The sequence below is a fragment of the Sabethes cyaneus genome, chromosome 1 (assembly GCF_943734655.1).
Source record: "Sabethes cyaneus chromosome 1, idSabCyanKW18_F2, whole genome shotgun sequence".
NCBI classification, from domain to species: Eukaryota; Metazoa; Arthropoda; class Insecta; order Diptera; family Culicidae; genus Sabethes; species Sabethes cyaneus.
The window spans coordinates 157,618,453-157,642,092 of NC_071353.1; the positions used below are offsets into that span (position 1 = coordinate 157,618,453).

At 38.8% G+C, this 23,640-nt stretch overlaps 1 protein-coding gene across 6 annotated transcripts in view; it reads right to left on the reverse strand.

The window, feature by feature from the left end:
- The window catches only part of LOC128732742 (protein tramtrack, beta isoform), a 516,078-nt gene that overhangs the window by 25,525 nt on the left and 466,913 nt on the right, over positions 1–23,640 (reverse strand). For 2 of the 6 annotated variants that reach the window (XM_053826078.1, XM_053826077.1), the window contains exon 9: positions 1–18,331. This exon is cut by the window's left edge and continues 12,837 nt beyond it. The exons of the other annotated variants lie outside the window; for them this stretch is intronic. In XM_053826078.1, the coding sequence (XP_053682053.1) occupies positions 18,183–18,331 (149 nt within the window). In that variant the 3' untranslated portion in view covers positions 1–18,182. The remainder of the gene's footprint in view (positions 18,332–23,640) is intronic. 6 annotated transcript variants of the gene reach the window in all.

A 23,640-nucleotide genomic window follows, 5' to 3' on the forward strand; every position in this document is an offset into this window, starting at 1 on the left:
TGGTTTGAAAGAACACTTGATGTTGCATCGCATTTGCTTGTTCGGAAACTAAAGATTGGAGGTTTGTTTTTTTTTATTCTGTTCTAAGTTGTTGTCTAATGGTAAATTCTTCCGGTTGCTTTCGACGCCGACGGCGAATTGTTTGTTATCATTTATGGCCAACTAGCTTGTACCAGTATTAGTAGTAGTAGTAGTACCTTCATAAGGCTATGATTTGAGTCTGTGTGTGTGTGTTTGTAATGAGGAAAAGGATCCGAGGTTGGTTGATAGAAGGATTAGAGGGTTGTGTTAAACCAATAACAAAACCATTCACATTTGCGTGATTGTATTGTTTGCTCGGGGAAATGTGTGAGTGTGTGTGTGGATTTTTTCTTTTTTTTTTGTTATTTCGGACTGCCCGTGCGCAGTCAGTTAGCTGTTGTTGTGGATTGTTTAAAAAATATATATCTGTTTTGCTGTCAATTGCTCTACTATTCGGGTTGTTTTTTTTTCATTCGGTTTCCTGGCTCTTGGATTAATGTACAGTTGAGTTGGGTTTCGCGCAACGTCCCCGAACCGGGTCGGTCGGTTTTGGAGCGGCTTTCCAGTTTTAATTGTTCGGTTTTGTTTTTTTTTTGTTATTTTCTTCTTACATGTGTTGGTTTTCTGTGTGTGTATTTTGTCTTGTTTCTCTATTGATATATTATGGAAGAATTTGAGTTGCCCTGAGCTATTTATTTCCTTAATTTCTGCTTGTTCTATTTTTCTTTGTTTACATGTTTTTGTGTGTGTGAGTTGTGAGTGTCTCCTGTGTGTTTCTTTTTTCTTCGCATCGGTTTTGCAGCATTGCATATGTTTTGGGTGTAGCACTGCTTCTGATCTGAAAGAACAACTGAAACTAATCCGATTGGTACACTGTTCTATTGATTAATTGGATGTTTTACTTTCTCTAAATAACCTAACCAGCTATTGTTCTCTGTAGTAGAGTCACGAAGGAAGGGGGGGTTTCTCTACGAAGCTTTTCTACTTAGGTGCAAGAAGACACAAAGAAAAGGTACAAATAAAAGCCTCGCCGTATCGTACTTATTATATGTGTTGTAGGTGTGTGAGTGTATTTGTAGAGGAGAATTGTTGAATCCCATGCGTACCTCTTGGCCGAGAAACGTGTCTAGTTGTTGTCATTTTTTTCGGTTTTGTTTTTTGTTTTATTCCGTTGGTTCTGTTCGGTTGTTTTCCTAAAGTCTTCACCGTGTTTAACTCGCTTTTGTTGTTTTTCGATCGCTCGCCTACTGTGCAGTCGTCGCGTTGCATTAGTTTTTTTCCTTTTGCTACAACTTTTAAATATGTTTTTTTTTTACACTTACAATGTATGCCATCCAAAATCGAACTAATTGTTACTCAGATTTTATTCATTATTTGTTTTTTTGTTGTTCTAAACGCAGGGCCTTAACTTATAATTTTATGACTGTTTATTGTTTACATTCTAAATGGTTTTTTTTATTTCTTCTCGTAACATTTCCGTATGATTTTCAGTTTTTGGTTCTCTACACGATTTGCCCAAAAATGGTGTAAAGCATAACTCGAACCGAAACTCAGTTAATTATAATTATGATAATAACAATAAAGCTAGAAAATTTTGGTGTATAATTTTGAATTTTGACTAGTATCGTTTGCCGAAAAATATAAATGCCAAACTAAGCGTGTTTTTTTTTTTACTCAATCAGTTCCTAAAGAATTACAGCCAATTGTTGTTTTTTTTTCATTCGTTTGCTTATGATACTGTGGTTTTACTTTTGTTTCTTTTTTTTTACTTTTGGTAAATTTCGAATTTCGCTTTCGCTCAAAAATCTTCCAAACATCGTCACCGTTTCGCTTTAAATGTTTGCAGTTTTTTTTTCTTGTTATTATCAAAATCACAGATTATTGTGTGTGTGTGTATGTCTGTCTATGTTTTATTTTAATTTTCTTCACCTAGTTTTTTTTCTTCTTCTTTCTTTTTTTCATATCTTATACGAGGGGGTGTAATCAACCGAGAGAAGCGACAACTCAAACAGCAGGGGGCCGCTTTAACGCTGAAGCATGCTATATGTTCTTTTTTATTGGTTTATTTTGTTTTTCTCTCTTGTCAACTCTTTTCAACAATGTGTGACGTTGTCTGTGAGCGTGTTTTTCTGTGTGTTTTTTTGTTGTGTGTGACTCGTGCAAGTCGCGCAAAAGTGTTGTCTCCTCTTTCTACGTGTTTGTGTTTTTGAGTGTATGTTTTTGTCTGCATGTTGTTGTTATTGTGTATTTTCATTCCAAACGTTTTGTTTTTTATGTTTCATTATCATCGCTTTACTTATTGTGTGTGACTGCTGCTCATATCTATTATGTATATATATAAATCATCATCAATCTTACGATCTATGATTTCTGTATGTTTTTTTCTTCTTCTTCTTAATTCTTTCTGCTATGTTTCTGCTTTATGTTTCTGCTTTCTCTACATTTAGTTTTTTTTTCTTTCATTATCTGGTAGTTAATATTGGTTTCAAAATTATGTCAACGTGTTTCTATTTTCATCCATTATTTTTTTTTTCTTTTTTATTTAGAGGCACTCTAAGCTACACAAATCGGCCGGCCGACAGAGTCGCAACACGCCGGTTTTTTGTTCGCTGTCTGCGAGACGCGAGTCGGCAGCCATATTTGCGTTTGTGTGTGTGTGTGTGTGTGTGTGTGTTAATGTGTTCCTATTGAGTCGTGTATGTATTTTCGTTTTTTTCTCTTCTTCTTTCAAATCGATAGACGATGTTTTGTTGTGTGTGTGAGTATGTGTGTAACGGGGGATCTTCTTTGTTTTCTTTTTGTTTTGTTTGCTATATAAAAATATGATTTTTTTGTCCTTTAAGTTGCAAACTTTTCGCAATTCTAGAGTTTGCTTTGATACGTTTTCTCTCTAAGTATGTGTCTGTGGTGTGTGTGTGTTTCTGTTGTTTTTTTTTTTCAATCTTATTTCGAGGAGAAAAAGCCCAAAAATTTTACGCCCTAATGAACGCCTAAAGTCTTGCCGAAATAGAGTGTGAGTGTGTGTGTTTTCTTTCAGCCCTAGAACGAGAAACTCGTGATGTTGTTAGCGGTGTTTGTGTGTGTGAGAAGGTGCATGGTTTCGCGCGGTGTCCGTGTGTGTGTGTGTGATAGTTGTTTTTCAAACATTTTTCTTCCTCTGTATGCGTCGTGGTGTGTGTAACTATTTTGCTTAAGTGTGTGTGTGTTGATATAAGTTCATTTTTTCTGATTTTTTCTTTCTTTCTTTCGTATAAAAGGTATATTTTTTCCATATAAATACGTTCTATGCTCTTACTGTTAGATCCTACGGTTTAATTATTTTTGTTTTTTTCTTCTCCTTTTTATTTGCAAGATATTTTTAAGTGATAATTATTGCTATAATTGTTTTTTTTTTTGTTTCTTACCTTGCGCTTATATTTATTGTTGTAATAGTACTAAAATATTTTCTAAGTATATGTATGTATATATATAGAATTAGTATAATAATAATTGATTTTCTTCAATAATATTACCTTCATTTCTATTTTACACGCGAGTTCACGGAAAAAACTCTCATCAAAATGGAATTACTCCTTAAAGCATAATCCATCTTGTTTTTTTTTTCTTCTTTTTGCTATATACTATATCGTAATATTGTTATTAGTTCAAACCTCAGGGGGTGTTGTTTTGCTTGTCTGTCTCTGCTGTGTGTGTGCTGCTTGGTTTATGATAAAACAAAATTCTCAATTTCCTCCTTCTATCACTACCACATACCTCGTCTACTTTCTTCCGTTTCTGTTTTATTCTTCGTTTGCTTAAGTGTGTACGTGTAGATGTGTATATGTGTGTGTTTGTGTTTCGCTATCCCTTATTGAAAGAAAAAAAACTGTATATGTAATTCTGTGTTTGTTTCCGTTTTATTTCATCTTACTGCCTAACAATGTTGTGACCTTGTTTGTTGTTTACCGTCTTGTAACAGTCCAATCTGCAGAAATTATCATGTAAATATATGAAAAATAAATATATATTTATTATTATTTTGTTTTCTGGTTTCCTTATTTTCTTTTCCACCCGTTTTTTTTTTCTCGCGCAGATGGTTTCCGGTTTCTGTTGTAAACACTGCGTGAGCCTGTTTGTTTTGTTCTGCGTGTGTCTGCTGCTGCTGCTGATACTCTATTGTTTCCGTTTTATTTTGCTTTTCGCGTGGCAAAAAACAACGTAGCAAAAGTTGCAAATAATTGTAATTGTAGTAAACACGGTAAATTCAAAAGCACATTCACACCACATTCATTCATTTATTTCATGGATGTATGTGTGTGTGTGGTCAATAAAAATAAACAAAGAAAAAAGTGTAATAATTTAAGTTAAAAATTATACTAAACAACAGAATTAACAAAAAGGAACTTTCAGCTATGGTAAACACAATATTTTAGAAATATTTTCTCGCTTGCTTGCTGCTTCTTGTTTGTTTGTTTGTTGGTTGCTTCTTTTGATTTATTTGTGTGTATGTAGGTAAAAGAAACACATTCGCTTCTTCTTCTTCTTCTATGTGTGTGTGTGTGTGTGTGGATCTGTATGTAGGAATTTTCAATTTGCTGAGGTTTGTGTTCATTGTTAAGGAGCTTCAATCGTTTCAATCATTTTTCAATATTTGTGTTTCGAAAAAGACCGCAGACCGCAGCCGAAACGTCGGAAAGAATTTGAAATCGGTTTTGATGTTCTTCATGAACTGTCAGATAGCATAAAAGTGGTCCCAGAATTCTTCCTTGTGGCACTTATTCCAGAAAAGTTCCAACAGCATTTTCTCAAACTTAGTCCAGCAATTTTCCATTCATTGGTTCGTAGTTGGTGGTCTCTAAAGTTGATAGAATGTACCATGAGATCTGGTCGCCACAACATGCTTTGAGAGTCTCCATCTTTGGGTTTAAATTTAGTGACCACAGAGTTTTGCCAGCAAATTTTGTCTCTAAAATGGAATTTCGAATGTTCAGAATTGTTGGAATTACCAGAGCGGCTTGTGGCGAAATGAAAAACAAAACCTTGGGTTGGGAAATTGGAAATTACCTCACATGCTTCTGCCGGGATTAAATTACAATACTTTGCAGAGACAAAGCACGTCACTGGGTTCCAATCATTAAGTTTGTCAAGCTTGAGCCACAAAACGGACTGTCGAAAACCGAACCGAACTAAAAACTCAATACCTTGGAGAAGGTCAACAAAACGAGCCGAAACGTCGGTTCTGGGATTTGTTCGGGGCCTAAAATTGGGACTCATTCCATAGAATTTTCATTCCAGAACATGGAAACAAATGAAAAAAAAAAAATGTTCTGTCACCAAACATGCCTAATTTCGATCATTAGACGTTTATAAAAATAATTCAATAAAAATTTCTCGACTCGGAAGCAGCCAGACAGTTTTTAAATGTTTGTAAAATGCATTCATGCTAAGTTCTGTTCTTCATGTTCCTCGAAAAGATTTACATAACAAGTCCAATTGTCGATTAATTTTGGAAAGATTTTGTTTTCGGAAAAATATATCCTTGCTTTTCAAAAAACTTGAGGAACTTAGCAACCGGCAGAAAATTTATGGATTTTTAACTTATTTGTAACGTAGCATACGTTACAATTTTCAAAGCAGTAAGTATTTTTCAAGCTTTTTTCGATACTATAGTGGAGATAAGTTTCGCTTGATGCTTCTTATTTTTCAACGCTTCGGTCTTTATAGGGTGAACTTCCGCAGAGGTGTTTTATTGTTGAAGAGATTGAACCACAAATGCAACAACTAACAATATTTTCTTCAGATCCAATTAAGGCGAGGACAGCTTCTTGCCGCAACTGGGTTGTGCAAGATGCTTCAACTATCGGATATCACATTGGCGATCCTGCCAACTCGAATCTTCGCACTATAGGGAAAAGCTGGCTAGAAGTCTGAAAACCAATTTCTTGTTTACCCAAACTTATATTGTTATATTATTCATATTCCAGAATAGCTTGAAATTATCGTCTGTGAATTCTAGCTTACAATGGACACAAGTATGATTTTTCGACAATTTTTTGAATTTAGCGATTGCTTTTTTCGCGTTTCTTACAACGAGAAACTCAACACCAATATCATGTGATCAAGAAAATAGTTTTAGAAACGTGTAAAATCATCATTAAATTGAAATTTTCTCTTCTTTTTACAACTGCACTTTGCCGGATGCTGGAAAAATTTTTATAATGATTCCATTGGTGTGGCTTTTATTCACAGAATCGAAAAATAATAGGAAATACGCTGGCATATTTTTGCCGGAAGTCGTGGTTACTGCGAATTCTACAAAATCTTAAAAGTTAGTATTGAAGTCTACTACTTGGTGCTAAAACGCCGATAAGATCGGATGAGAAACCTTTGCAATGCTAAAGCTTGCCAGCCTGAATTGGTACATATAAATGAGCTTAATGCTCAAGAAGTCTGGACTTTATCTTGATTGTTTGTTATTCGACAAACTTCGTAGCCAAGCTAATCTGGTTTCGACCACAATTTTCAAAACTTAAGTAATCAATACCTTAGAGAAGACCAACAAAAGTAGTCGAAACGTCACACGTCGTTTTTGTCGAGCGGAGCACTACGCAAACTTCGTAGATTGTTTCTTCTCTTCAACCTGCGTTATATGGTTAACATTAGTCAAATGAACATTCATTAAAAATGAGTAGGGAAAGTTTTGGATTATTTTCATTATCTAGCGATTGAAAAACATACGTCTAACGAGACCCACACAATTGCTGTATCTGTTATGAATCGAATGACATGCGAAACATTACAATCTGTCCTGAATTTCAGCCCAAGCAACAATGTATATTTTATTGTACTCTTATGGAGGTCTTCAAGAATAATTTTGGTCTTAAATGCCGTCATAAGAGTGTGATGAAACCCAAAATGTTACTTGGGAGGTGCTTCATGCGTTCAAAATCACTCATCTAAATCTTAGAATGACACCTTGCGGTAAGACATAATCCTAGATCATAAAACATCGGATTAAAGTTTTCCGTTGGTAGAATGGGATAAAATTTGGAACATATTCTGGAAAAATCGTCACGTAAGTCGCGTAAATCGTCACGATTCGGTCACTGCCGAGTCGAGCGTAATGGTCAAATTATACAAATCGATTAATTTGTACATATTTGTATTGCTCAAATCAACTTTTACTGTAAAACCTGCAGTCCGTGAAAATGCAGTTGCATTTTCCATAGTGATTGATAACTTCATAACTCTGAAAGAGGCACTTACGCAACCTGTCGAAACGTCGATTAGTTTTAAACAATTTTTTTCAGAAAAAAATATGGTAAAATTTCTTAAAATTCATGAAAAACTTCGAAATCAAAATGTGTGAAATAAGGAAGGTCAACAAATAGTTGAAATCAATTATTAACACGAGGGGTCCTGCTCCTGACTGAATGTTAGTAATTTACCATCCATCCACTCTTACCGGCTACCGGCTATCACATTGGCGATCCTGCCAATTCGAACCGCCGGTTTAGGCTAAAAAATCTCACACACACAGATGTTTTCCTCGTCCATTAGTCTTACAATGCTAATGAGTTCCCAAAAAAGATTTTTATACTGCATAAAGAAAGCTGATATTTTTCTATTGCATTGTATTCAATGTTGGGATGTTAAGTGTACCACAAGAACAGTAAATGACATATATTCATCCATTTTAGGGCCGTTTATGATACTATCGAACACGAAAATAGTACACGAAAGTAGTAAGATATACGAGAAATCCACAGACGTATTGCCGGAAATTTTGGTTACTATGGGCGCAACAAGACTTTAGTAAGGGGGAGTAAGGGTTACCTCCGCTAAGTGTATCATATGAAAAACGTTAAAAACATCGGTAGTTCTCTACAGACACGAAACATGAGCAATGCTCGACGGAGACTTGCAAGTATTGACCGTTTTTTGAGCATCGTGTGTTTGACGGGGAATGGGAGAATGGCGCCCTAAAGCTGGAAAAGCAGCGAGCTAGGTGGTTATACCAGTTGGAGAAAAACCTAGGAACTATGGGACTTTCAAGTCATTGAAGACAGGCAACCATGGGCCGAGCATGTTGGTCCGTCCATGTTTTGATTGATGATTGGCACTGATGTCATTTACGATCGGTCAAAATCACCAACTAGTTCTGTTGCGTTGGAGGCCGTTACAGACCTCCCCCCTCCTCGTGGAGTCATTTGGGTTACGGGGAAGCTTAGCGGGGATCGGGTTACCAACCATGGCGAATACCAAGATCGCGCTGCATCTCACTGCAGCACAGATTGTCTGGGGCGCGGCTGCAACCCAGGCTGCAACGCCATAGCGTGCAGTTGGCCAGACTGGCCCCCTCGCGTCTAGGGGGCTCAGCAGCCTCAGAGCCTCAGCAAGGGACTCTCGAGTGCAAATCGAGTGTGGTCCAAAATAATATCCAGAACTTGGTCTAAATTTGGAAAAAAGGTGGTCCAAAATCTGGCTCAGAATTTGCTGGAGGCCCAACAATTGATACAGTTCCAAAATATAGCCAAAATTTATTTAAAAATGTACTCCCAAATCTGGTCCAGAATCTAGTGCAAATCTGTTCAAAAATTGGTACAAAGTCTCCAATACAGGTCCATAATCTGGTTCAAAATCAGATCCCAAATCTGGTTGGTGGTTTAAATTCTGATCAAGATTGTGGCCCAAAATCTGGTTTATATTCCGATCCGGTTCCATAATCTGGACCTAAATTTGATGCAATAATGTGGTTCAAAATCTAATATAACATGTGGTCCGGATTCGGGGCAAAGTCCACAATCTGGTCCAAAACTTAATTAAAAATGTGGTCCAAAATATTATCCAAAATCTGGTTCAATTCTGATGAAATGTGATCCAAAATCTGATCTATATAGAACCTGTTGTAGCTCCAAGATCATGCTCAGGTCTAGAATCTGGTCCAAATCCGATAAAAATGTGGTCCAAAAGTTGGTCCAAAAGCTGATGCAGATCCAGAATGAGGTTCAGACTTCTTCTTCTTCAGCAGCATAGAGCCGGGGTGGCTCGTGCTGTTTCAAGCACTCATCTCGTCGGTCTTGGGCCACTCGTCGCCAATTCCCTAGTCGTCTCAGAAGTCGCAAATCGCTTTCGACCTGGTCGAGCCATCGTGCACGTTGGGCCCCCTGTTCCTGGTGCCGGTTCAGACCTGATCTAAAATCTGAGTCCAAAATCTAATCTAAGGTCTGATTCAAAACCTGGTTAAAAATCTGATAAAAAATATGGTTTAAAATTCGACCCAAGATCTAGTCCAAGTCATTGTCAGGTCAAAAACGTTGGCCCGAAATCTGCTCTAGGTCCTAAATCTAGCCCAAAATCGGATTGAAAATGTGGTCCAAGATCTGGTCCAGAATCTAGTACAAATCTGTTCCAAAATGTTTTACAAAGTTTGGAACAAAATCTGACGAAAAATGTGGTCCAGAATTTAGCGCAGGCTCAGAAACTGGTTGGTGGCTTACAATCTTATCAAAAATAATAAACTTGGAAGGAACACGGTTTCAAGAAACGTGGGAGCACCAAATCGAGTCTTCCCCAAAGGTGCCACAATGCCATTTTACGGCCCAGGTTAGCAATAGATGATTCATGAAATGTGTTGTTACGCCAGCTATGGTACCAAGATGGCAGTGTAGTGTCTATGAGCTTCTCGAGAAAACGCATGGAAAGTGCCCGGGACCCAGTCCATTAAGATCGTCATCGGTTACATAGATGCACCAATAACATCTCGTCCCAGAGGGGTGACTCACGCCCTTCAACAAGCTATGAATGCTCTGCTGATAATGCTGGTCATTCTGAAGGTATCAAGGTCTCGACTATGAATGTTCAGAAACCGACAGGCACACGTGCAATTGGAAACCATTCCAATCAGAGGGATAATAGAACGCCTCTGAAGAAGGGAATCAGTCAAGATGCCGAATAAAATATAAATTATCAGATATGATTGAGAATTGGCATGTGTCGGATGAGCAATCGTTATCTGATCATAAACATATAATGTTTAATTACAATTCTAGGGATCTTTTTTCGAGCAATTCAGAGACCCAAGGAAACCCAACCTACTTTTCCAAACTTTTGAACGATGATTTTATACCGATGGATAATACAGCTTCCATCGAGCAACTTGAAACAGTCTCGTCAACGTTTACCACTAATATCATGACAGCTTTTGAGGAAAGCTGCCCACTGAAGCGGAAAACTTCAAGCAAAGACGCGTCATGGTGGAATCGAAAGCTTGAAAAGCTTAGAAAATTGACTAGGAAACTTTTCAACAAAGCCAAGGCTACTTCTAATTGGACTAATTATAGAGAATGTCTAACAGAGTACAATCGAGAAATTCGTAAATCTAAAAGAAGGGATTGGAGGAATACGTGCGAGCAAGTTGACAGCTTGCCTGTTGTAGCGAGACTTCACAAAGCCCTTTCAAAAGATCACTTGGAAGCGTAAAAAATAAACATGGTCAGTTTACAACCGATTCTCAGGAATTGCTTAGTATCATGATAGACACATACTTTCCAGACTCAATTCAAACTTCTTCCGATGACGCACAGGGCTTCAACGCAGCTCAGTCTAGTTCAATTAGAGACGAAGATGGATTTCAAAAATTAGCCAGTACTATTTTCACGGAGTCGAGAGTTGAGTGGGCAGTGGATTCTATAAGTCCCTTCAAGTCTCCAGGATTAGATGGAATTTATCCAGTGCTATTACAAAAAAGCAAGGATATCACGGTTCCTCTTCTGACAAAGATGTTTAGGGCAAGTTTGGTACTAGGATACATTCCTAAGAAATGGAGAGGAGTCCGGGTTATCTTCATTCCTAAAGCGGGAAAACGTGACAGGACAAATCCTAAAGCATACAGACCGATCAGTCTCACATCTGTGATTTTAAAAACGTTTGAAAAAATCATGGACCTTCATATCAAATTATCATATTTGAAAAGAAGACCTTTGAACAAATTCCAGTTTGCCTACCAAGCAGGAAAATCAACTGAAACTGCACTTCATACGTTGATTTCAAAAATAGAAAAGTCTTTTTTTGTCAATAAAGAAATCTCACCTGCAGCTTTTCTTGATATTAAGGGAGCATTTGACAATGCCTCCCACAATTCAATAAAAAAGCCATGGAGAAACGGGGTTTTGACAGGTGCATTTCCAGTTGAGTACATGCTATGCTAACCAACCGCACAATAACTACATAACTGGGATGATCTACTTTAACGACAAAACCAACTAGAGGTTACCCTCAAGGGGGAGTCATATCTCCTATGCTGTGGTTCTTAGTAGTCGATGATCTTCTAAATAAATTGGTTGAAAAAGGCTATGAAGTCATAGGATTCGCTGACGATACAACAATTTTAGTAAGGGGAAAGTATGAACATACTATTTCCAATAGAATGCAATCTGCCCTGAACTACACACTTAAATGGTGTGCCTTGGAAGGACTAAGTATTAGCCCTTCTAAACCAGTCAGAATACCATTTACAAGAAGAAGGAAATACAGTATTGCAGCTCTGCAGCTGAGGGAAGTCCAATTGCAGCTATCCAAACGTACAAAATACTTGGGTGTTATGCTTGACCATAAGCTAAATTGGAACGATCATCTAGAGTATGCAATCTCAAAAGCAAACAATGCTCTTTGGGTTTGCAGCAATACATTTGGCTAAAAGTGGGGACTTAAACCGAGGACGATTCACTGGATCTATTCGACAATTGTGAGACTCAGACTAACATATGCTTCGCTTATGTGGAGGCCTTAAACTACACAAATAACAGCTAAGAAAATGCTTGGAAAGCTACAACGTATGGCGTGCTCTTCAATAACTGCAGCAATGACCAGCACACCTTCCAAAGTTCTAGATGCTCTTTTATCACCCCTATTCTGTATTTCGAACGAGTCTTTATTTCGTTCGACTTGCTTCGAACGAGATGTTTTGTCCATTTGATTTTGCTGGCGGAAATTTCGTTCGAAGCAACTTTCGTTCGAAATACCAAGTCGTTCGAAATATAGAATAGCTGTGTATATCTTCTACCGTTGCACCAATTCGTAAATCTTGAAGCAAAAAAAGGTGCTCTTAGGCTTAGGCGTGTTAAACATTTTTAAGAGAGGTATCTCTATGGACACCTACGAATCCTCCGAGATTTTCAACTGAACACCCTGGTAATCATGAACGAAGACTGGATGGAAACTAGGACGAACTTCGAACTTCAAAGTAATCGAAACCGTTCGTAGATTATGGGAAGAAGGTGGTCCTAGGACTCGTCCGGGATCACTCCTGTTTTACACCGATGGTTCTAAAATTGGCAAATTTACTGAAGCTGGGGTTACTGGACCACGAATCGACATATCAATTCCAATGGGACAGTGGCCCACAGTCTTCCAAGCAGAAATACATGCCATATCAACTTATTCAAACTAGGGCTGCTTGACTAGGAAATACAGACATGCAAATATCTGTATTTTCTCCGATAGTCAAGTAGCTCTAAATGTCTTAAAGGCATACACATGCCAGTCAAAGCTGGTTTGGGAATGCATCCTCTCCCTAAGAGACAATTGGCATTAACTAACAATGTTAATTTATACTGGGTACCCGGTCATGCCGGTATAGAAAAAAATGGAAAGGCCGATCTCTTAGCGAGAATTGGTTCCTCAACTGAATTCGTTGGGCCTGAGCCATTCTGCGGGGTGTCTACAGCCTGCGTAAAAGCTGAGCTCAAAGTCTGGGAATCATCAACGATTGATGCCAACTGGAGAGCTGTTCCAACATTACGACAATCAAAGCGTTTCATTACGCCATGCAAAAGCATCATACGCAGCTTAATCCGTTTGAATAAAGTGGATCTGAGTATGCTGACCGGTCTTTTAACCGGACACTGTCCGAGCAGATATCACCTCAAAAATATAGGTAAGCTGACAGATGATATATGTCGATTCTGTAATTTTGAGATCGAGACCTTAGAACATATACTGTCAATTAGTGTCAATGCAGCGCACTAATTCAACGAAAACTGCGTATTCTCGGAGAGGGCGTTCTAACGCCTAGCGAGATATGGTCTGCTGAAACAAAAAAGGTACTGAAATTCATTAAGGAAGTCATTCCTTCTTGGGGGGAAATGCAAATTTATAGGGCGACCAACACTCTGACTCATAGTGATGGAACGAACTGATTATGCAAACAACAACTCGGAGTATACCACAATAGATCTAACTAATGGTCGCAGTGGTTCAGGCTCCCATAAAAAAAATCGGAGGTGGTCAAGCGTTGATAGTACCATCTAGATGTGCTGCTGAATAACGGACGATCCGTTATGATTGAGGAAAATGGGCAAGCTGTAGATCCGTTAACTTTGGGCGAAACGAAAACGGCAACCTCAGAGCTGAAAAACGTCAAACCAGCTGGAAAGACCGGCATCCTTCAGCTGTAGCGTATAATCCATCAGACTATGTTAAAGCTAAGGACTGAGCAGAATGTACCAGCGGACTGGTTAGGTGGTCTCATATCTACTAAACGGGTCATGCACTCGAATACAGCACTTATCGAAGTATAACTTTCCTCAACTGTGCATACCAAATTCTCCCTCACGCCGATTCTGAGATGGGAAGCTTCTCGGTGGCCAGGGAACGCGACAAGTTCTGATTGCACCATCTGTTTATAGACTTCAAGGCGGTGTACGATTCAGTTAGGCGAAATGAGTTGTGGCTTGCACATGGTCTTTCAACAAAACAGCTTGAGTGGCCAGGTGCTACTTTTGATAGTTCAATTTCAAGCCGGTCAGATATCGGACTAGTTCGTGACGTTAGATGACTATCGAATTTGCTGTTCAACATTACATTAGAAGATGCTCTACGAATGGCAGGCGTGCAGAGGATCAATACGAAGCCTTACACGTTTCTAAAGGGTGAAACAAAATTGTGCGTCAACGTATCCGTCATCGGTATTCTGACAGTTTTCACACGGGTTAACTGTAAAATTGACTCTATTGACGGATGCGTTGACGCACAATTGCGTTTAACTCTTGAGCTTCGTGGTTGACATCGATTCCATCACAGTCGGCTGACCACGTAGTAAAGTTGTCGGATGAGAGGCCTACGAAAGCAATATTTAGTGGAGAATTCGGTAGAGTACGATACTTCTCAGACAGATCCTGTGTCGATTGGATGTGAATGCTTAAAAAGCGCATACCAAGGGAGGATGGCCGTCCAAGACAAACGAAAATGTGGATCATTCTAATTCCATATATGGAATCGATAGTCGGACTGTTGCCCAAAAAGAAATGGAAATATTGCGGGTTAAAGGCATGCTTGGGTCTGCCTGACTACCAAAGGAAAATGTTCATTTGCTTTCTGTTTAACATCGGAGGAAGTTGTAACCGTTTCTTGAAGGTTACCAAACTCAGTTAGTTATTCTGTACCGTAATACCCTTGAAATGTCCAGAAGAATTGAACCGAAACGTTGTTTAATTTCACATTGTAATCACTAAATACTCAAAACTGTTACAAGTTACCGGTTATTTGGTGAACTTTTTTCAAAAATGATTGATTGATTTGAATATTACCCCTTTGTTCCTCCTTTAGGGGACTTCCGAAGTTCTTGTTCAGAAACTCACCATTCAAACTAAAATTGAAACTCCTCATTTAGTGTGTTTTAGTAGTTAGTGAAGGTGTGTTAGTGTGTGTATGATTGAAGCTCTGCGTCTGGTTTTAAACTGGAATGTACGATTGGGGAAATCGGAGCGTTCGATTTCCGCACTTGTTGTTTTACCCTACCCTACCCTACCCTGCTTTGCTACTACTACTGTACTACTGTACCTTCCGTCCTTCCGTCCGTCCAAAATTGAGAATTTTGCTTGAATTTTTTTCTACTAAGCTGCTGTTTTGAAAAGATTTTTTCCGTTATACATGCCGCCGGTTGTATGTTTTTTTTTCTTCTTCTTAATTTGTTCAAAGTGGAGGAGAATTTAACGCGTTGCGTGTTTGTGTGCTTTCGTGATCTTAAATTTTCTGTTTTATTTTTTCACCCGGAAAAACGGGATTTACCCTACATATATATTAAATAACTCAATTACGGTAAATAAATTTCGAGATACAATCAAATGTTTAAGCCTAAAAGTTTTGGATTTTAATTTGTACGATTTGGAAAAAAAAAAATTTCGAAATTTTGACAAAAAACAAATTTAAAAATAGGGTTGGCCTGAGTGTTTTTTGTGGCACTACTAAAAAAAGGGTTAATCACATTTGAATTTTGAGATCCATGAAGTTGCCAATGGTTGTTGTTTGTCGTCGTTCCCTATAATTAAGTTACTTAATATTATTAATTTTTCTTCTTAATTTCTTTTTTTTTTTCAGATTAGTGTGTGGCCTTCCGGCCACAACCACAACAACACAATTTGTTAAAACGTAAATTGTTCATTTTAATCACAGCCAATGGTTACGCAACAAAACAAAACAAAAAAGACGTTAGAATAATTAATCCTTCGCTTTTTTTTGGAACAAAAAAGGTAAGCGCTGTTTTTTCCCTTTTCGTTCAATGATGGTGGTGGTGGTTTTCCCTCAAGCAACGCTTTTGGTTTGTTGTTTTTTTTTCTTCACTTAATTAGGTGTGTGTGTTTGTGGTTGAGAAATGTTAATAATGGATTTGCATTCAAAAGTCGCCAATTTTGGTTCTCACTTTTAACTAATCTTACTCAACGAATACTAGGAGTACTACTGAAAGAGGATGAATCTCCAGCTTATTAACTTAACAACGTAAATTTGAACTAGCCTTTTGTTTCTTTTTTTTAGTTTAGTTTTTGTTTTCTTTTTCACTTGAATATTATCACAACACGTTTTTTGCTCTCCCTTAGATTTGCCGAAACGATAATTTTGAACTTTGGTTTACGTTACCTAAAATGTAATAATGTAATGACTTTTTGTTTTTGTCACCGTCAGGAAGCCGAAACAGTCAATTTTGATTATCTCCTCCACCTTTCGTTTTTGTTTTTCTTTTCTGTGTGAACGCGGGGGTTGTTTAAATTTACTCTAACCGAAAAATAACTTAATATTTGATTTTTTTTCTTATTCTTTTTTGCAGTAGGGTTTGATTACCTCGAAGGAATCAAATCGCATAATTTGTTGTGAGTGTTTTGTCTGTGTGTGTGTGTCTGTTTGTGAAGGTGTTTAAGTGGTTTGTTTCTTTTCTTTTTATGGTGATTACTTTTCTTATGATATGCAACTAGAGTTAATTTCGCCTAAATTTCTACTATCTTTTTTCTGTCACGCTGATTACAGACGTTGGTTTTTTGCTTTAGAGTCTAAATTGTTAATGTGTTTTATTTTTGTTTTGCAGCTTACTTTAAACAGAATTATTTTTTGTTTTTCTCGTAGAAATTCTCTAGAAGTCCTGTTGAGAGGACGCTGTATTTTTCTTCACTCTTTCTTATTAGAGCAACTAATCGAAAGAATTAGATTCCGCTTCCGTAGCGTTCGTCCTTTCTTCCTCTACACAATGCAAAGAACCTTACTAAATGGTAATTTTCAAACACTAAAACTAAACTCATTAATGGTAATAAGGAACGTAATGCTTCTTCGTTTGTTTGTTTTGTTTCTTTTCTCATTATTTTTCACCGAATCATCGATTTTAACGCCTCCGTCGTGTGTTTTTGTGTTTGCGTGTGTGTGTGTGTGTTATCTGTATGTGTATTATAATTGTAATGTTCTATTGTTTTCGGTAGTTTCGCCCTACCGACCGCGGTTGTCCACTGTGAAACTAAAAGTATATGAAAACTCTGTTCTCTTAAGCTGAATAACAAGAAAAATAGTTTGCTTTTGATTACTGTGTGTGTGTTTGTTGTTGTTGTTGGGGGGTTACTTAAAAACGAAAATCTGTACACTGAAATATCTGTAAACAAGAGCACTAAAAACAGGATGATTAATGCGAGTACGAATCGGGCAAATTGTTTTATGGTCACACGCGATTGAAAATCTAGGCATTTGTTGCTTGCTGTTTTCTATTTCGCAGTCTGTCTACTGTCTGCTTCTCTTTATGCTGCTTCTGCTTCTGCTGCTGTTTTGCTGTTTTGCTTCGGTTTCCGGGGTAGACAATAATTAATAACTAACTCAATTAATTAATATTCAATAAGATCACAGATGTCTTTTCTCCATTAATTACGCGCACTAACGCGCGCGCGCACACACGGCTTCTGATGATTCAACTTCAACGAGTTGCCACCACCGGCGGTGCCGCACCGTGCGTCTCCATCGGATTTTGGAATCACCAGATCTCTTCTTCTTTTTCTCCTACTTCCGTATGTATCTGTAGTTTGACCTCGAAAATTTGTGTTGTTTTTTTTTTGTTGTCAAAAACCTCCACTCGAAGAAATTGACGACGGAACACACATCAGTCAGCAGTGATCCTCTCTTGCTTGCTTGATTGGTTTTAGTTGGTTGCTTGATTCTATTGTTTCCTGTGTTTTTCTTGTTTATATGTATGTGTCCTTCGTATGTTCGGTACCTTTCTTGTTTTAGCCTTACCTGTTAAGAAGTTTTTATTGGTATAAATAGCACCAATATTAATGACATACGTGTGTCTCTGCGTGTGTGTGGTTTGTTTTTTTTTTTTCAGTATAAACTTTGCTCCAAGATTAGCGCTTATATATAAAATTAATCTTTATATATTGCTTCATTACTCGGTGCGGTTCATCCTTTCGATTTTGAGGGCTACCGGAGAGGATGACCACTTCTGAGTGTTTGTGTGCTTATTGAGGGGCATATTCTAATTGGGGAGAGATGCTGGTTATTAGTTTTGTAATAGCTTCTTCTGTTGTTTGTTCCGCGGTCTGTGGTGATGGTCCACAGCCGGGGAAAAAATAGGATTTCGGGAACGAGGGGTCGGGGTTGCTTATTCTTGTAAGTTCCTTTAGTGTACGGATGCTCCTGACTGTGCGTCGCTTCCCACAATATTATTCTATTGCCACTGCCAACTGCTGCTGCTTCTGCTGTTCCTGCTTGGATTTGTTTGTTTGAATTTTGTTTGCTATGTATCTGATGATCGCGCGGATTGTTTCGATTCCTGGGAGGAGGGGGAGGCCTGGCGTTCAGGTGAAGCCGTACATATCACAATGATGCTGCAGGTTGTAGAGCAGGAGGAAGTTCAGCAGGTGCAGATCTTCACACTATTGGGGCGATTCGTCCTTCCCGTCGATCGGCGACGGCGATAGGAACTTCCGCACGTACTTCGGATAGTGAGTTTTCTCGTGCGCCTTCAGAATCGTCGAGCGAGAGAACGTCTTGCCGCACATCCCGCACCGAAACGGTCGCTCGCCTAAAATGGAGGGGAAATTAGATGTTAATGGCTACATGTTCTAAGTATATTTCAGCGGTTGTAATCCTTTGGTTTTGTCCAAAAATAAAAAAAAATTAACACATTTTTCTCTATAATTAAAAAAAAATTTCAAACTATTTAGGACTGGTGAATAAAGTCTTAGAAGCTTTGTTAAAGAAATGGTTGCATTCAATAACTTCCTTAGAAATATTTCTCATGAAAAATTTACATTGGAAGGGCGAAGCGTGCTTTAGCAACGCGTTTCGTTGCTCGTTTTTCGCTCTGACCTCCTCCTCCTACAGTTCTAGGGAAAAGAGTATCTGACAGAATTGTCTTCTCGCAGCATCGTGTGCATTTTCGTATTATTTTCGAGGCCACTCGTTTTCACTTGATGGCTGTCCTTTGCTTTAACGACCGTACAACGATAAATGATAGTCGCTTCACAATACAATCCCTGACATTATTGTCTGGAAAACCCATCGCTTGATCAGCTCCAGATGCATTTCCTGCTTTTTAGTCATCTGGCTTTGAGCTTACTCTGTCACCTAATTACTTAAAGATAGGGACCAATGCCAGGGTAAAGTATAAGTAAAGAACTGGCTCGAGGTGCGTGAAGAAGCCTTTTGTCCAATGGTAAATTAGTACTAAGTTTCCGCACTTGATGGGATGGATGAAAACCAGTTCGCTCATTCTGTATCGAAACAGCAAAAATAACGAAGTGCGGAGTACAGAAAAAATCCTATACTATAACACAATTGAGAAAAATACTGATCGCAGTGATAATGTTCATACGAGCATCCTCGTCGATAGTGAACATCCAACGAGCGCGAAGTCTGCCTCGAAGTTGTTGGTTATTTTCGAGTGTCCTGCTAAATATTGTCTTCGGTCTTCGTTTATGCGACATGTCCGCTACGTGACCGGCCCGTTTTCACAACTTCCTATGCCCGGTGTAACTTATGTTTCACGCGCCAAGGTTCGGCATTTTACCGTCAAAAATTGATCGCAACATCTTAGGCCTTAAGCTACCAATAACTCGGCGCGGCCGCACTCCTCAGCACCACATTTCGTGGTCGTAGAGTGCCATCAGAAGACCCTGTTTGCAACCGCTATCCACCGCTTTTCTTCACGGTTAACATCATTGTCACATGCCACTAAGACCAAAACAAAATGTAAACAATGCGACCCGTCAAATTCTAGCAGCTTCTTTCTTAGTATGTCTGAAGGCCTCTTCCACTGCTCTACGGTTAATGCTGTCGATATCGATGTCGTCCGTTAGACCTAGCAGCGTGCGAAACTTTGTAATGATGGTGCCGCTTCTATGCACGCGTGCTGTCTGTTAGGTTTTGACTTCCATTACAATGATACGCCAACATACTCGGACCAGGGCTGTACATGAATATCGATACTTCCTACGTTTTGCTCCACTTGGTCTAACCATCTAGCTCGTTGTGCGTTTGATACCATCCAGATTCGAGACGAACACCTATAATGCGGAGTTATTGTGCGGCATTCTTACCACATGTCCCGCGCTTTGTACCATTACAAATTTAGTGATTTCTTGGAAGCTTGCGGTGGAAGCCCCTTCACGTTCGATACTATCGCATGTGGCCTTAAAATCAATGTAAAATTTGATGCGTAGGGAGCACAAATCTACTTGTTAGCGGCAAATGACGGCGAAAGATGACCCGAATACTCTAACAGCCGGCAGCGAAGTTTGTCGATAAAGAAGGGTCAAGTTTTAGAAAGACGTGTTGCTTTGCGCTAACTGTTCCGTTTCCCAGATCATGACCATCAGCCGATGTAGATAGGTACCTAGGGTGCACGGCGGTAGGCATACGGGCGTAAGACATAATGGGCGATTTGCATAATTTACAAAGCTTACTGCACTATGAATATGCACTAGAGTCTATCATCGCTTCACCTCAATACAATGAGAACAGTGATGACCGTCCATTTAGCATAAAGTTCTTTGGCATAATGTTGTTTGGCATCAAAAAAATTGCATTGGAATAAGGGACCATTTGGCATAGTTATTTAATAATCTTTTTGACATTTCATAGATTATTCTTGTCGAGATGTCCGCAGTCAGCCTCGGAAAGCCCCCCCCCCCCCCCATTCTGTACAAATCGCATCGGTCTAGTTTGAATCCTTTCCTTAGTCCTATATGCTCACTCTAGATGCTTTTTCAGAATGCACCGATTAAGCCTCTAGCAAGATAACGGTAGATAGTTGGTACAAAACATGCCTAATGTCCATTATGACTAATGCCCGTATATTGCCAGCGATTGATCTAGATCAGTTGAAGTTGAACAAAGGACCATCAAAATAATGCTTGCGAGTTCCAGATCATTTTCATTGTGTATTTCCTGACGATCTAATTTTTTATGATGATCATTAATAAAGCGGGCTACGTCCAACGTAGGTCACTTTGAGAGGAAAGAAATGTTAGTTTCACACTTGCTGCTACTAGAAACCGAGAAATCCTCTACATTTTTTTTCTACGGCGGTGATTTGTATCCCGGAAACACTGGGCTTGCTCCTCGTCTAACATCGTCTGGCAATCGTCGTCGAACCAGTCGAAACGTCGACTCCTCTCCAAGAACCCTAATGGCGCCTGCGCCCGTTGATGGGTACTCTAACGCTATCCCAACTATCCTTGAAAAGGACTTCGGTTAGCTCTCCGTTATCCGGTGGCGCTGCCTATATCCTCTGCGCTTGCGCTTATTCAGTAGCGACTTCAAGTAGCTTCAGTAGTTTCAGATTGTGCCACGGCGGGCGTCGGTATCGAATATTGGTATCCCCATCAAAGGTTAGCGATCAGAATCGATGTTTGCGTCACGATAGGTTCTAGCATCGATGATATTCGATAAGTTCCGTCCATCAACTAAAACATGGTCGAGTTGCGAGTGGCTCTTTTGTAGTGATCTCTAGGTGTACCGATATGGAGCTTACTTTGTATGGCCATATTTTTGAAGGCAACGAAATCAGTCGAGTCGAAGGCCGTTTTCATTCATAAGCCGGTGTGTGCTGAGCTCAATTCCGCCTCCTGGCGAACCAGAGCGTTAAGGTCTCCGATGATGACTTTGACGTCATAGTTTGGGTAGATAATATATACGCGCTCACGCGTGATTCTCAACTGGCACGTGCGATTGCCTCAAACCATGTCTTCAGCGTGGTTGGCAGAAATTGATGAAACAGCCTAGCCAATGGATGATAATGCGCATATGCTGCGAACCAACGGATACTGCTGATAATTTATTAATTATTCTGTGGGATATTACATTATGGCCGCTGTGATCAGGATGTTTTGGCAGTAAAACTTAAACTATCTGCTCACGGATATATTTTCAAGTTAACAAAGCTGATGAACTGATTTAGCTTTTTACTAGAGCAAGCTCTATGCTTTATTGCTTTGTAGCGAAAAGCTTCAATGATTTATGGCGGCGGTTGTGAAGCAGCAAAAAGTATAATCGGTTTTATTGCTGCTCTCAGCAGAGCGTAATAATCTTATTGCAGCTTATAACAAGTTTCTTAAAGAGGTGAGAAAACACTTTTAAAGAGCGGGTCCCTTGCAGTTTTATAGTGGTAATCAGCAAGTTCGGGTCAAGCTCATAGTTTTATTAGAGGGTTTATGAAATTGGTCATGAAAATCACTGTGATGTCAATGGCACATATTTTAATTCTCGCCATAACATGACAACAAATCGATACAGTAATCCCCCGAAAAAAGCTGATATCACATTGAATGCATGCGAACATCACTGACGTTTCGTACCGTTACGTTGCGGTTGATGTTTGATGACGGTCAATATGATTCCAGCTTAAGGGGAAACCATACTCTGGAAGGTCGAAAAATAATAGATTTTCGTGATTTTTTTTCGGATGCTGGAATTGAAGCTGAGCTTTAGGGTATTTTAATTATTGGGTAAAACATATCTGAAGATATGTTTTGTGTTTTTTGGATACCGGAATAGGGACTATTGTACTAATGGCAGCTGGACACGTGGATGGTCTCTAGAAAACAGTTTCTTGCTGGCGGTACGTACCGGGAATGAACGGAGTATCGGAGAACGAATTTCAAGGATGATTTTGAAGCTTTAGGTTAATACCTAAATTGGTGCGCAGCGCTTTTTAAAAATTCGAAAAAAAAAAAACAAATTGGCGGCATAAGGGAAAAGGTGTTTTGCCTTTCTACTATATAAATACAGTGGTTCAGGGCCTTTAATTATCACCGAATTTCATACAAAACAGAAAATCTTTTTTCTTAGCATACATTGTTTTTTATGCCTCTGAGTTTCGTATGTACAACTGCACAGTGATTTTCATCGTAGTATACAAGTTCAATATATCGTGAAAATAGAACAGGAGAAAATGATTTTCAAATCCACAAGGTGATATTCACTTCAGGAAAAAAACAATTTTAAATGCAGTAAATGAAAAGAAAAATCTTATGTCCAACAGCTGAACGCAATAGATGCTAAATAACAACATAAATTTTTTTTATTGATTTTCACTGCTCAAACGTGAATATCAGTTTGTTACAATATCACAGGGCGCTGATATTGTATATTCTCGTGCATGAAGTTCATGCTTGCTGCATTTAGTTATTATGTATGTTTGATCAAAGCAAGCAGATTTTCAATGCAAGGTAGACTGATAATCCAGAAGTTTGAACGCTATGCTGGTGAATATTAACAGCACTGCAGTGGTTAGACAAAATGATCGGGGCAGGCAAAATTTTGACGAAATTCAAACGGCCATAATTTCTATAATATAAGACATTTTTAGTTGAAACCAGTTGCATTCGACAGGGAATTCTTTCTAATTTTCCTAAAACATTGCAAGATTCGCAGTAGTCAACGCACACCAGAGTAGTCCAGGGGTGTGTCAAAAACTGATTTTTTTCATCGGTTGTATCTTTTTCTGTGATGGAAATTTATTATTATTGATATTTTATCCCAAAACTAGATTTAATTTCCAGTCAATTGGTGAACAGAGAATGAAAATTCGTCGAGAAACAACTGAGATATGGCCACATCAATTAAATCAGTTATGAAAATGTTGCCAGTAATGTCCTACCTTTATGGCCATTTTAAAACATGACCGAAACCACACCAATATGGGTATCAAGCTTCAAAAATTAACGAGGATTGAAATCCTGAAGTTTGACACCCATATTGATATGGTTTCGGATATTTCCTAAAACAACCACTTCCGTCGGAGTACCTAGAACCTGCTACAGGGTTGCCATGGCACACCGCGGACCCGGAAATGCTTCCAGTGTCAATGGCTCATAAAATCTTAATGGT